Source organism: Fusarium subglutinans, assembly GCF_013396075.1.
Source record: "Fusarium subglutinans strain NRRL 66333 chromosome Unknown NRRL66333_c0000246, whole genome shotgun sequence".
Classification (NCBI taxonomy): domain Eukaryota; kingdom Fungi; phylum Ascomycota; class Sordariomycetes; order Hypocreales; family Nectriaceae; genus Fusarium; species Fusarium subglutinans.
The window spans coordinates 993-14,116 of NW_023502309.1; the positions used below are offsets into that span (position 1 = coordinate 993).

Here is a 13,124-nt window from a genome sequence, read left to right on the forward strand (position 1 = left end):
CGTGTATTGTGCGATCTTTTGTAAGAATGTTCCACGATAAGAATCTAGCAATCACCATGCGGAATCCATTCGCAGTCAGGGCTCCATCGCTCGAAGGTGAGGATATTCCTCGCGGGATCTATGGCTTCCGGCCCTACTACCTCCTTGCCATTTCAGCGTCATGAGCTTGTGAGTATGTACTCCATCTCCATCAACATTACTAATATAGCAAGCTGCTATGTACGGGTCAAGGAATTGGGTCAGATCAAATTGTGCAGAGTGGTAACCCTTAAATAACTGCAGGCAGCTAATAAGACTGCATTCACACGTACGGGTATGACGACGCTTTCATTGGAGGTACTGTCAATCTACCCTCCTACCAACGAGCCCATAGTCTAGATACAGCAAGCGACTCTGCGAAAGCAAACTTCTCGTCCAACGTCGTATCGACCTTCCAAGGCGGTGCTTTACTTGGCTGTGCATCAAATTCCTTTGTCGCTGAACTCTTCCGACGCCGTCCGACCCTCGTTCTTGTCGCTATACTCTTCTCCATTCGTGCAGCGCTCTAAATGATTGGCCGACTCGATTGCTTGCATGTCGGTCGGGCACGTACAAGCTGGGGTGTTGGGTCAAGTGCAATGATCCTCTCAATCTATGTCTCTGAATGCTCACCTGCCTTGATCCGCGGACGACTTCTCGGAACATTCGAAGTTATGCTTCAAGTTGCACTGGCCTGTGGATTCAGGATCAACCACGGTCTCAATAAATACATCAGCCCAGAAGGGAATACGTAATGGCATATTCCTGTCGTTGTTCAGTTCGTGCCAGCTGGCCTGTTGGTTATCTTCATGATACCCATGATTGAGCCACCTCGATGGCTGGTCTTCAAGGGCAAGCTTCAAGACGCCAGAAACAATATCAGCTGGGTTCGCAACCTCTCCCAGGATCATCCCTACGAGGAGTGCAAAGCTCACCCGCCAGGCATGCAGATCACCAACATATACTTTGAGAACTTCACTGGATACACGTTTGGTGTTTATGGTAACGCTGTTCCAAGGCTCTCCTGCTCAGCTTCTACCAAATTGTCATTGATATACAGAAAAGGACCTCCAAGGCCACTCACGAGCGTGTCGCTTCCACAGCTTGTTGGCTGCGGGATGAGTACAATAACAGACTGTCCGACATGATCGCGGTTCTCCAACTTGTGATTGACTTTCGCTCTTGTCAGTTCTTGTCCATAATAGAGTCACTGTGCTTGCATACCGTCTATGAGCTGTTCAGTTCCTGGAACTGCCTCACGATTGATCTGCAGAGCCATGATTAAGAATCCGGCGTACGAACAATCTATAATAACTTGCTGATGGAATATGTTCTCAATGTGCGAAAAGGATGGTTTATATGCTCCAGCGCTGGTCTCTTTGGCTGCAATTTCCGGATGAATCATTCCGAGATGGTTTATCTGTTGATACCAGCTCGCTTACGAGCGTGAAGGTCCAAGCGACGGGGTCGATCACCCGATAACAGCCATATCTGATAGTCCCTAAAAATCGCATATCTGGAGCCTGGGGTAACGAGTAGTAAAGACAAAGGCGCGTGAATATCCAGTTCCCCCCGGATTTACGATGGAGCCTGATCCTTAGAGATTCGCTAGTCTCTCGTGAGCGCGGTGTGTTTGCACAATGGCCATTGTCACATAATAAGGCGGTGAAAAATGCGAAATGGCTCGAATATCAGGATAGCGGTTTGGTAAATGTGCAATTCACCTTCTAAAAGTGGTAAGATCGAAGCCAATCTCGAGATCATGCTGGCATTTCATGACGGAATATCGACGTGAGGCCATGGCTGATAGTCTGCCCCGTGTTCGGCTAGACCTTCCCTATGCTAAATAATCCACGAAGCGTTTATCTCATTGGCTATCTCAAGTAGCTTATCAGAGGCACGATTCTTTTCAGCTTTAGGCTATTGGGCTGTTGATAGCTCGACCCCAGGCCGGCTATCGGTCACATTTAGACGCTCATTGATTCCAAATATCTCGTCTGTCGAAAGCCAGCAGTTTCACTTAGTGATCTCAGCTCCAATTGGACAAAAGTGAGATGTTTCTGTCATGGGTAAGGCCGCAATTATGCATATGATATCACTTGAGGAGGAAGTTGTATTAGGTTGGACAGGTAATGAGAGATGTCTTATTATATACTATGAAGATGGAAATCTTTGATCTAAGGGATACAGCCTCGATAACTTGGTGTGGTCAGAATAGCTCCTGATGGAGAAGAAGCAGGGGATAATGTGCTTTAGAACAATCGTCGAACAAGAATGGCCGTCCAAGATTTTAACACTTGCCCTTCTCGAGGGAAGTCCTATTGAATGTTAGCTTAATCCATGTATGCAGTACTATTGGGGAGACTTACTCTGTGTGCCAGCTCTTCATGCGTCCCTGACCTCCCTCAGGGCACTTGGAGATAGGAAGAAGGAGATTTCTCTGACACTCGGTGGGAAGAATAGCTTTTCGAGTTCCCCACTCATTGTAGATCTCAAAGATAAACTTGCCGTCACCCGAAGGCGCATCAACACACTTGGTCCTCTTCTCACCAATGTTGTAAATACCATTCGCGCCATTGCTGCACCACTCAGTAGCAGCCTTCGCAGCAGCAACTTTGTTACTTCCCCAAGGGAGAATGTCCTCATTGCCGTAACAAGCAGCAGTCTCTGGGTACTCAAAGCCAATGGTGCGAACACAGACGTTGGCATCGGCCCAGAGGCTAAGACAGTCCTTGCCGACGGTGGGGTTCCATTCCTTGAACTGGTCAAAGGAGATTCCGAATTGGGCAGAGATCATGAGACAGTTGTCGCCGGGCTTGACGTAGTAGAAGGCGTCGCAGTTGTCCACCATGCCGGGTTGGATGGGGAGGGGGGTGGTGATGCCGTTGTCGCCCGTGATGGACTCAATGGCTGTGGCCTTCTTGGCTGTAGCGCTGGGACCGGCGGCAAGGGCACCTGCGCTGGTGGAAAGAAGAGTTGCGATGTTGGTGAACTTCATTTTGTAGGTCAACTATTGATACTGAACTGGTTGTGTGCTTGTTGGTTGAATGGCTGAATGAGCTTGAGAAATTGTCTACTGGCCACGGAAACATCTCGGTTTATATAGATTTTCAACACCAGTATCATCATCCGATTTAACCTCGCCGAGCAAACAATATCTCTCAAAAGCTATACCCATCCTATTCTCGGAGCATTAATGCAGGGCAGAACAGGCTGCTGCCGCCTGCGCCGACAAAAAGTCCCCTGAAAATCAGATTCTCTCCAATAACGACAATCGCCAAGGTAAGGTTGGTTCGTTTGTAGAAATAACCGAGCGTCTTGGCGTGAGGCACAGAGCGGCACAGGTGGATCGGACAATATTTCCGCTTCCCGAATGACTCGAAAAGTCGTATCATTAGAGCCTTATGAGGCCTAAGGCTGACACCCGAGGGCCCGGAGAATTCTTCCACGATGTGAAGAGTTGCAGTGTAGTTTACGGCGTGAAGAAATAATGCTACGGTTGTGACCCCACTAGGGCCGGGGATTTCCTGGTTGGGAAGGCAGTGCGAGGTTTTAATTATGTTACGTAGTATTGAAAGTAAGCTTCTATTCAGCCGCAGACTAGTTGATCAAGAATGATCCTTTAACCTCGTATTGCATAGATATATAATAGCACTTATGAACCGTAAGCCAATAAGACGATGCACGTGTGTCGCCAGCGTCAGCCGTTGTTCATGAAAGCCCACGATACGAGTAAATGCTACCATGTAGCCTAATCCTCCTTCACGATCTCTGAACTTCGAAGGGCATGGTATTCAGCCGTCGGGCAAGTTCCTTCCAAAGTCTGAACAGCCGCCATACGTCTGGCATTGAGAAGATCCAGATTGATCTGAGGTCCCGTGAAGGAGCCCTTTTTGGTGGTGAACCAAAGGGCTATGACAAACGATACCAGTCCGGTGAAGACGACGGAGACATAGCTCATGTTCTCAGGCGTAACGGGCATGGTAGTGGGGAAACAGTACAGGATATCAAGAAATACTACCCATGCGACTGAGATGCCGTTAATCGCGGCGCCGTATTTGCCGAGACTGAAGTATCGAATTGGCAAGACACGATCGCGCCCTCGGTAAAGTAGAACAGCTTGAGGAATGACACAGGAAGTTTGGAGAAAGATGATGGCCGCGCTGACCATAGCAGAAAATGCGGTTGACGAACCGAGGAAGATGAGACCGTATAGCTAGAAGGAGGGGTGAGTGAGACCGTAGTGATATTGTTGGCAGATAGATACTCACAGTAATGAAAACAGCAGAAAGAAGGAGTGCGTTGACAGGAACTTGAAACCTCGAATGAACGCGGCCCCAAAACTGGGAGTATGGCAAGGCACCGTCACGCGAAACGGCCCAGAGCGTCCGTGATGACGTGGTCGCTACAAGGTCAGCACAGGCTTTGTCGAGGGAAACGAGCTTACCATTGGCGACGAGATTGGCGAAGAAGCAGAACGCGAACAGCGACATCAGCACTGACGCCGCTGGTCGAGATCCTGTTCCTTGATAGTAAATCTCAAAGAGCGGCAACCCGGTCGTCGTGTTGAGTACGGCTGGCAAGTCAGAGATCGCGTACATGAGAGACGCTGCAAAGGGAAATGCGGTTAGTAAGCCCATGAGCAACGGATATATCATGACCTTAGGCACGTTCTTGGCTGGATTGGGAATCTCTTCGCAGAGATGAGCTCCGCAATCACTTCCTAAAAATGCATAGACCGCATTGCCGACCGCCAACGTGAATGCAAATCCATCACTTGACCAACCTGTTCGGTTGGTAGTATCTGTAAAGATGAACTCAGCTGACGCATGGTCTTTCGTTACAACAAAGAGTGTTATCGTCGTCGCACTTAGAGTCAGGACCGAGAGGATAAAGACCATCTTGTTGAAAAGAGGAATCCACTGTGCGGTGAAAGTGTTGGCAGCTGTGGCGATCCAGATTAGAGCGACGTATATCAGATACTGATGCCATCGCTTTTGATCCCAGTCTGGATGCCATGCGCCGACGATATCGAGGATCATGGATGAGACGAAGTTGGAGACTGAGCTCGAGGCAAGCCACCAGCCAATAACACTCATCCACCCGTTTCTATCAGACAGGTCAGTATCTCAACCTTGCCTTACGAAAATATGGCACTGACAGATATGATGCGAAAGGCTTGTAGTCATCTCGCGCGACCATAAAAGACCAATAGTACTGCGCCCCGGCAACAGGATAAGCAGATGCGAGCTCAGCCATACCCAGCGACACGATGGTAGTCATCACGCCAGCGATAGGTAACGACCACAGAGTTCCAGCTGAAGACGCCTCGGTCAAACTGATTCCGATTGAGGAGCCCGTTCCGAGCCATGTACAGGTCAGAGTGAACGACAGTGCGCCAAGGGACCAGAGCGAGAAGCGACGCGGCATGGCTTGAACGTAGCCAGCGGCTTCAAGCTCCAGGGTGTCGTCATTGCTAGCTGTGCTAGAGGAGGCACCTGACATTTTTGCGTGCTTATGATACGAGGGACGAAGAATGATAAGCCGTCGGGTGAAAACTCCGCGATGTTGGCTACGGCGACTAAACTACTATCAACAGCGCTTGTGCGAGGAGGCAAACTGTAACACTAGCACTTTAAGCCGCGTGATGGAAGAAATGGAGAGCTGCAATAGAGCGAAGGAAAGGAAATGAAAACTGGAAGATCTGAACCCCCTCATTTCATCCTGATGCGCTGTCGATCACGAGGCAATGTCTCACTTGAGTTGCACAAGATGTCCGAGCGACGCCCAATGAGAATCTCGAGAGCCGTTGAGTTGTGCACAGAGATAAGAGATTAGAAATTATGCTTACATGCAGCTTGGGCCAAGTTTTCATAGGCAAGTTCCTCAGGTCGCGTGACGTAACTTTCAGCAAGATCAGTGCACTCAGCGAAAAGGATTCAACCTTCCAAACATGTAATATCTAATCAATAAAGAAGATTGATTGCGTAAAATTAATCTCGAGATAAAAGGCGACAGCTTAATACGGATAGTTGCCTCCTCCCCCAGGATATCCAATCCAGCCACGCAAAAGGCCATTCAAAATCGGGAAAACGAGCGATATCACCGATAGAATCCCTATTGCCAACCCAGATATACAAAAGTCTCCATCCAAGACCGTAGTGTTAAAGCTTATTAATCTCATTAGTTATGAATCACCAGAGCATCGTTGGTAGGCTTACCAGTCCAGAGGATCCAAGCAGACACGGATGCGCCCAGGCAAGGGATCATGGCAACTAGGCCGAGATGTCTCTTGAGAAAGCGACGCCTCCAAACCATGAAGATCCCAACAACCAAAAAGATCGCACCGCAAGCGATAAGGCTGCGTGACCCGCTGTACAACAAGAGAATGGCATCGATACTTGTGCCCTCCCTCCAAGTATCAAAACTGTCATACGGAGCGCAACCACCGGGCATCTCCCCAGAACCACTGACTCCCAAGAACATACTCGCGCCAGGAAGTGCCAAGACACCCAGGACGCATTCTTGGAGGAGCACATCGGTGGCGGTATCGTTGAAGGCTTCGTAGAAGCAAGCTGAAAGCATGATAACCCACCACCCAACACGAGGCTTGGTCAAGAAGAATATGAATAGCGTTCCGACGCTGATATTCAGCCCGGAAGCCTTGACAGCCACGGCCATAACAACGCATTGCACCACCGTCATGACAGCAGTCGCCAAGGAGTTATAGGGCATCCATGATATGGCCAAGTTCGGTGAATCTTTGAGATGGTTGTTATCCCAGAACCTCAACTTATTTCTTCTGTTCCGATGACCGAGGGTCAAGTGTGTGACTACCGCCGAGAGATGACCGAGTACGAAAGGCAGGAGCAGGAGAATAACGGAATTGCAGTAATCTGGCCGGGGGAGGGAGCTGAGTCCCGCCGGGACTTGACAATTAGGTATATATTTATCGGGGTTATCGGGGCAGACCATTTTGTTAGTAAGAAATCGGAATCGAGTGATGCAGAATGTGCCGCTGTTGAAAATGTCCTTGGATTCCCATGGATTTATATATGTTGACTACCGCGTATAAGGTTAAGCTTTAGGCTGCGGACTCAGGCAAGGAATGACAAGAGTGTTTCTGAGTCACACGACTACCCATTCAGCTCAATATGCTTCCATTCAGCCTCGCGAACAAAAAGTCTGTGAATATCCCGGCCTATGATCGATCACCTCTCCCCAAGAACAGGGTCTGGGCGCAGCCAATATTGACGCCAATTCGTTTGTCGCTTTTGATGGTTCGTCCGGGACGATAGCGAGATGCTAAGACGTCCCGTAGTGACAGGGATGTGCAAAGGCTAAAAATTAGGGTTGAAGATGTTGTATTGAGCCGCAATTTAAAGTGATTAAGCATATTCATTGGAGACATTGAGTAGGGACCTTGTGAGACATGGTAAGTTCTTTCTGGAGAACAGAAAACTCGGGACGTTTATCAGAAATGACAAAAGTAACATAGGTAATCTAGCATAAGCAAGCTCGGGATGCCTTTTGCCGAGCTTGTTATGTCACCCCTATAGTAAGGTCTGATGTTTTCTTGCCTCCCGAGGGTTGGGCTCGGATGAGTGATTTAACAGTGGTCTGAACGCGTGAAGAGCTTCCAGTGTATACAAGTAGCTGACTGTTAGTCTGCTCCTATATCTCTCACCAACATGTTAACATGCTGTCCCGGTTTGGGAGAGATGATACCCGGTGCCGGCACTTTATCATTTGCCTCCGGAAAAGGCTGGATCTCACAACCCTCAATAGAAGTAAGCTGATAGTATAACAATCACCCACCCAACAGGAGGCCCGATGCAGCAGGTCTGTCGACTTAAGACATATTCTTAACATGACTTCCACGGACAATTGATCACATCAAAGATGCTTTATAGACGTTGAGATTCATTACAAATTCGATATTTCTTGAAGTTATCTCCACGGAAGCTTTTAGGTGGAACATTACTAGTAGGTTAGACCAAATGGAACGTCTACTCGTAGAACTCCGTTAGGTCTTATCTAAGAATATATTGCTAATAATAACATCGTGTCTTTATGATTTATATTAAGCGGTCCAAGTTTAGCCTTACCAGTCTACAGCCAGCAACCATTCGAGGAATCCGCAGTCTCATTGCCCCCTTGCAAGCATCCAAAGGTGCGGCCAATCTTTGGCCAGTAAACTTGACAAGGTGTCAACTTTGTTAATCTACTAACTGGCGAGGAAATCGACCCCAGGATCATCGGGCTTCACCAAGCGAACTGATACGACACCCCCGATTCTTGTACCTCAATACAGTTCCGAGGTATGAGGCACTATACAAAGCTCCTCAAGTTGCGGAACGGCGTTGAGTATGCGAGTGATGTGATCATAATGCCACTCCATCTCCTCAGCATTAGTGTCCAGCAAAACACCCCATTTATCCGCCTGGGAAATAGCAGGCAGGGTATTGTCGAAACTCAGCGTTCCATTCCACAAGTATCTTATGCATTCGTATTCATTCACCTGCCAATCTTTCGTCAATGTGAACGCGAAACGGCGTAGTCGTGGCATCGTGTTCAGACGTGAGATGAGTTTCTCGAAATAGGGGGCCTGCCATACATATATACGTCAGTAAGGAAACATCAGGAAAAAGGTTATCTCTCACAATCTTGGGCAAAATCGATTTCCGTGGAATATGCCCAACGTGAGATTTGAAGCCATCAGTGTCAAGCTGATCCAGGAAGAGCGATTGCAGGTGTGGAAAGTCACGGCTCAATCGACACATGTACTTGTCATCAATACAGGCTAGAGTCCGCGATTCCGTACGCATCCCACTCATATCAATTCTCAAACCTTTCACCGACGAAAGTGTTGATCGCAAGATGTCTCGAGGGCGCGCAAAACTGGCTGGAGGAAAGTGAACCGCTTCAATACTACAGCGAGAAAATTGACGCATTATGGTACCGAAGGCCAGGGCATTGGTTGGACTTGGGAAGTCCACGGTCTTGGGGCCATTCCATTGTGGTGTCGTGCGCAATAGATCCAATGCAGCCTGCAAGTGAGCATGACCAGGATGACGCGTAGCAATTTGACCGTCGACACCAAAGTCAAAGGCAATCATATGGGTTGATGATAGCTTGGAAACAAACTTGCTCATAGTCTCCATTATGTCTTCCAGGAGGTTTGCTTCGTTAAACCCTTCGGCGCAATGGCAAGCTTCGAGGCTGATGGTAACAAGCCTAGGTGCATCATCAGTCAGCGGACCGACGCATCGGATTCTGGGATGGAGTGAATACTTGGTAGATGAAAGAATAAGCTCCATCAGATTTTGAGATTCGCCGCCCAGCAGAGATTTCATATCATGAGCTATCTTCTCCAATGTACCAGAAAGTATAATCATCTTGAAAAGGCTAGGGGCGAGGGCAGATCGGAGACGCCAGGACACAAAGGTAATGACTCTGAAATCATAGCAATCAAGGTTTGATGCAATTGTAAGAAGAATTTCGACCGGCATCTCCTCCAGGTTGTTCATTGATGATTTTGTAATAGAATCGTCCATGGTGACGGTGACGCCTTCGTCTCACTATTCAAGGCCCATGGTTATGAAGAGGGCGGCAATATTCTGGCGTTGGCAAGATAGAAATGACGAAAAGATGATGCGGCGTTGAAAGTGCGATGAGTTTTCAGAAGCGAAGAAGCTTTACTGGAAGTTTGGGCTGAGACTTATGGTGATCAACAGAATGATTCATAACTTAGATTGGATCATTTCGAGGAACAGCAGAAAGGCTCTCATTTATAATACAGTTAGAATATTCCCATACAACTAGATCTTAAGGTAAAAGCTTCATTCAGGCCCAGTCGTCCAAGTTCCAAGGGTGAGATCAAAGACAAACATACTTTCAAGTCTGTCGACTACAAATAACACTCTTATAAACACATTTAAGTCAGCATTTCGACTGCCTACGCAATTAACTAAAGCTAGTGAGGTGACATGAGTGAGTCGTAATTCATGCTTAAAATTCCTTGCCAGTGATTCTCACAGCTTAAGGAATAAACTTTTGATTGGCATCTTGACAGGTGGCTGACGACTGGCAAGTTTCATCGGATACGCTTAAATTGAAGCTTAAGCCAGGGCTTGTTGTGCCAAATGGCTCCGTCGATGCTCGGATTAAAGTTAGCTCATTGGAAAATCTTATGATTGATTTCTGACTTTTCCAATCACAACCTTATGAGGACATCCATTTGCTGAAATATCTGTCCTCGTCAGACACTAATTATACTTTCAAACATGGAAACTCTATCAAAGCTCTCTCTTCATAGACTGATCTATATAAACTGTCTTTCCCCTCTCTGATTCTTCGCTTGATCCTTTCTTATCCTTCTCCCTTACTTTCAAAATACACCAACATCTCACCAACAACATCACTCAGCTCTTGTTATCCTTCTCCCATTCTGTTTACATCTCAGCAAAAAATACCAGTCAGCTTCAAATAGCCACACGACTTCATCATGACTTTACAATACGTTATCGTCTATATCTGTGTCATCATACTCGCCTATAACATGTTCCGTGGCTTGGTAGAGGAGGTCCATCCTTTAGGTATGAAAGCAACTGCTCTTAAAGGCAAGTACTAACGAACAGAAGATCATGGGGAACTTGATGGAGAAACAGATGACGAGGATTGGGAGACTGATGAGGATGACTCTGACGATGAAGATGATGATGATGATGATGCATCGGGTATGCATCCTCACTCATGGTAGTCTAGGTGCGTATACTAACCAACTATCAACAGATGATGAAGGTTACGTTTCTGGGACATGCCAAACGTAACAGTCAGAGAACAGACTGGGCTACTTTGGTGCCATATACAACATATCAATCATTTCAGACGCCAAATCATTGTTCAGCAACGGCAACGCCGTCGAGATTGGAAGTCATTCTTACATTTCAAAGGTAGATCCAATATAAAGTAAAATTTCAGCGATATATACCTACTCTTCGGGCGCTAGACAACAGCTTTGACGGTTTTCCCTTCTAGATTGGGTATACCTCCAAGGCAGTGTGAACCTGGGAATATCTGTAAGCCTTAAAAAATGGCGGGACAAAACACTGAGGCTACATGAAAATCGTTCGCCAGAGTTCGTGGTCATTAGTTATATATTCTTTTGCGTTACTACATATGAAGGCAAGCATATCTATAAATTCAATACGAGTTTGCTTTGAACAATCATCTCTAAATCTCTATCGCCGTGCTCACAGTCAGTGTTTGGGTAAAGATGCAAGTACAGGATCAGTGATTAAAATGGGTAAGATCTTCGCAACGGCAGGGTTGCATCGAAACTCTCATGGCCCAGTCAAAATGTTACCTCCTCCCCACAGAACACATCACCCATACAGGAAATGGTGGGGGAGTCAGGCAATGCGAGATAAATAATTTGACCGCCATCTGAGTTTTCTTCTGCCACACACTGGTTTACCTTTCTGCAAGCTGCAGTCAGACCGAGACCAACAGATCTTACCTGTCAGATCTCTTGGCCATTTTCGCTTATCCTCACAATGTATTCGCCAAAATCTCCCGACAAGTCACCAAAGTCTCCTCAGTCTCCGCCTGGGGCTGTGGAGGCTTCCGAAGCCCCCGCGCAAGATGGGTTCATTCAGCCTGTCAGTCATAGCCTTTTGTGTAGTCCTACTACCCTGCTGATGTACTCTTTCAGGATACTGATTCTGACTCTGCGTATTCTTTGTCGTAAGATTGCATGCACTGACACTGGGGTAGGCTTCGCTAATCTGGCCCAGAACGGATGTCAGTGATACCGAGTCCCTGCGTTCTTCTATTTTGAACTACAAGTGGGTTCATGGTAGACGCTTCCATGCATATGGCGACGGAACTTACTGGTGAGGTCCCAGAACACACAGTTAGTAATTATTGCTCACGCAATTAGGGGCGCAAATGACGATCGCCAGCAAGAGGCTGAAGACTTGATGCAAGTCCCACTTCCAAACGGTTTTAATCTCATTCTTTCTAACAAAATTCAGTCATGAATTATTTCGGGCGGTCCTCGACGGCAAGCTATATGAAGCTCCGATCGGCAAGAATCCGCAGGTTCGTCACTATATAATCAGTTCCATCCCCAGTCACTGAGTCTCTTAGAATGTACTTGATGTCGGCTGCGGTACTGGTATTTGGGCCATGTGAGTAGCCATGGTACTACAAGAGTGTCTCGGACTGATGATACCAGTGATATGGCCGACCTGCACCCATCAGCTGAAGTCATTGGTGTCGACCTCTCGCCGATCCAACCAAACTTCATCCCACCTAACTGCAGATTCGAAGTGGATGATATCAACAAGGAGTGGACATTTCCCGAGAATAAGTTCGACTTTATTCACATTCGCTACATGACAGGAACCGTCCCAGATTGGACAGAGCTTCTCAAGAAGGCCCAAAGGTAGACCACGCACTCCATGCCATCTTTAAAGGTCATTCTCTCACACTATACAGGCATCTTAAGCCGGGTGGCTGGATCGAGCATGTCGAACTCTGGGGAGACGCCAGAGCCGACGATGATACCATGAGCCCCGAATCTCCGCTCAAAACTTGGGTCAAGATCTTCAACCAAGTAGCAGAGAAAGTCGGCAACCCCTTCTTCTGGAACCCCGCCGAAGTATTCGAGAAGGCCGGTTTAAAGAACATCACCGAGAAGAAAGTCAAAGTGCCCATTGGTACTTGGGCGAAAGATAAGGATCTCAAGCAGTGGGGTGCATGGAACCGACAGTTCCTGCTACAAGGATTGGAAGGTTTCTCTATCCGCAGCTTGACGGAGCTTCTGGAAGTACATCTTTTACTTCGTCTTGCGTTGTGAATCAGCTAACATGTTGGATCTTAGTGGGAGTACGAAAAGGCACAGGTATTTCTTGTGGAGATGCGCAAAGAACTGTTAAACCCAAAGCTTCATTCATACGTCTTGGTGTACGTTGTCAGAAATCTTGGAACCAATGTCCTTAGAGGCTAACATTATTCGCAGAACTACTGTATACGGTCAAAAGCCTGACGAGTAAGTGGGAGGATCTGGAGAGTTTGGTGACCTTGTGAGCTATGGGGTA

The 13,124-nt window shown here is 47.3% G+C and overlaps 6 protein-coding genes across 6 annotated transcripts; 2 read left to right on the plus strand and 4 right to left on the minus strand.

Annotated features, from left to right (window-relative positions):
* Positions 1-2,308: 2,308 nt before the first annotated feature.
* FSUBG_12043 (uncharacterized protein) lies at positions 2,309-3,016 on the minus strand (the record flags this gene model as incomplete). The annotated part of the gene is made up of 2 exons (XM_036676792.1): positions 2,309-2,336; positions 2,388-3,016. The coding sequence occupies 2 exons, from the start codon at positions 3,014-3,016 to the stop codon at positions 2,309-2,311; spliced, it is 657 nt and encodes a 218-aa protein (XP_036532452.1).
* Positions 3,017-3,769: 753 nt separating this feature from the next.
* On the minus strand, positions 3,770-5,523 carry FSUBG_12044 (amino acid transporter; the record flags this gene model as incomplete). Its single annotated transcript, XM_036676793.1, has 3 exons — positions 3,770-4,234; positions 4,290-5,127; positions 5,180-5,523. 3 exons carry the CDS (start codon positions 5,521-5,523, stop codon positions 3,770-3,772), a joined length of 1,647 nt encoding a protein of 548 aa, XP_036532453.1.
* A 678-nt stretch (positions 5,524-6,201) lies between these two features.
* Positions 6,202-6,993, minus strand: FSUBG_12045 (uncharacterized protein; the record flags this gene model as incomplete). Its single annotated transcript, XM_036676794.1, has 1 exon — positions 6,202-6,993. The coding sequence occupies one exon, from the start codon at positions 6,991-6,993 to the stop codon at positions 6,202-6,204; it is 792 nt and encodes a 263-aa protein (XP_036532454.1).
* Positions 6,994-8,323: 1,330 nt separating this feature from the next.
* FSUBG_12046 (uncharacterized protein) lies at positions 8,324-9,575 on the minus strand (the record flags this gene model as incomplete). Its single annotated transcript, XM_036676795.1, has 2 exons — positions 8,324-8,626; positions 8,682-9,575. The coding sequence occupies 2 exons, from the start codon at positions 9,573-9,575 to the stop codon at positions 8,324-8,326; spliced, it is 1,197 nt and encodes a 398-aa protein (XP_036532455.1).
* A 950-nt stretch (positions 9,576-10,525) lies between these two features.
* FSUBG_12047 (uncharacterized protein) lies at positions 10,526-10,850 on the plus strand (the record flags this gene model as incomplete). Its single annotated transcript, XM_036676796.1, has 3 exons — positions 10,526-10,616; positions 10,662-10,757; positions 10,813-10,850. The coding sequence occupies 3 exons, from the start codon at positions 10,526-10,528 to the stop codon at positions 10,848-10,850; spliced, it is 225 nt and encodes a 74-aa protein (XP_036532456.1).
* Positions 10,851-11,576: 726 nt separating this feature from the next.
* FSUBG_12048 (demethylmenaquinone methyltransferase) lies at positions 11,577-13,079 on the plus strand (the record flags this gene model as incomplete). The annotated part of the gene is made up of 9 exons (XM_036676797.1): positions 11,577-11,681; positions 11,735-11,766; positions 11,817-11,915; positions 12,057-12,123; positions 12,172-12,212; positions 12,260-12,469; positions 12,523-12,853; positions 12,908-12,990; positions 13,046-13,079. 9 exons carry the CDS (start codon positions 11,577-11,579, stop codon positions 13,077-13,079), a joined length of 1,002 nt encoding a protein of 333 aa, XP_036532457.1.
* Between the last annotated feature and the right edge of the window lie 45 nt (positions 13,080-13,124).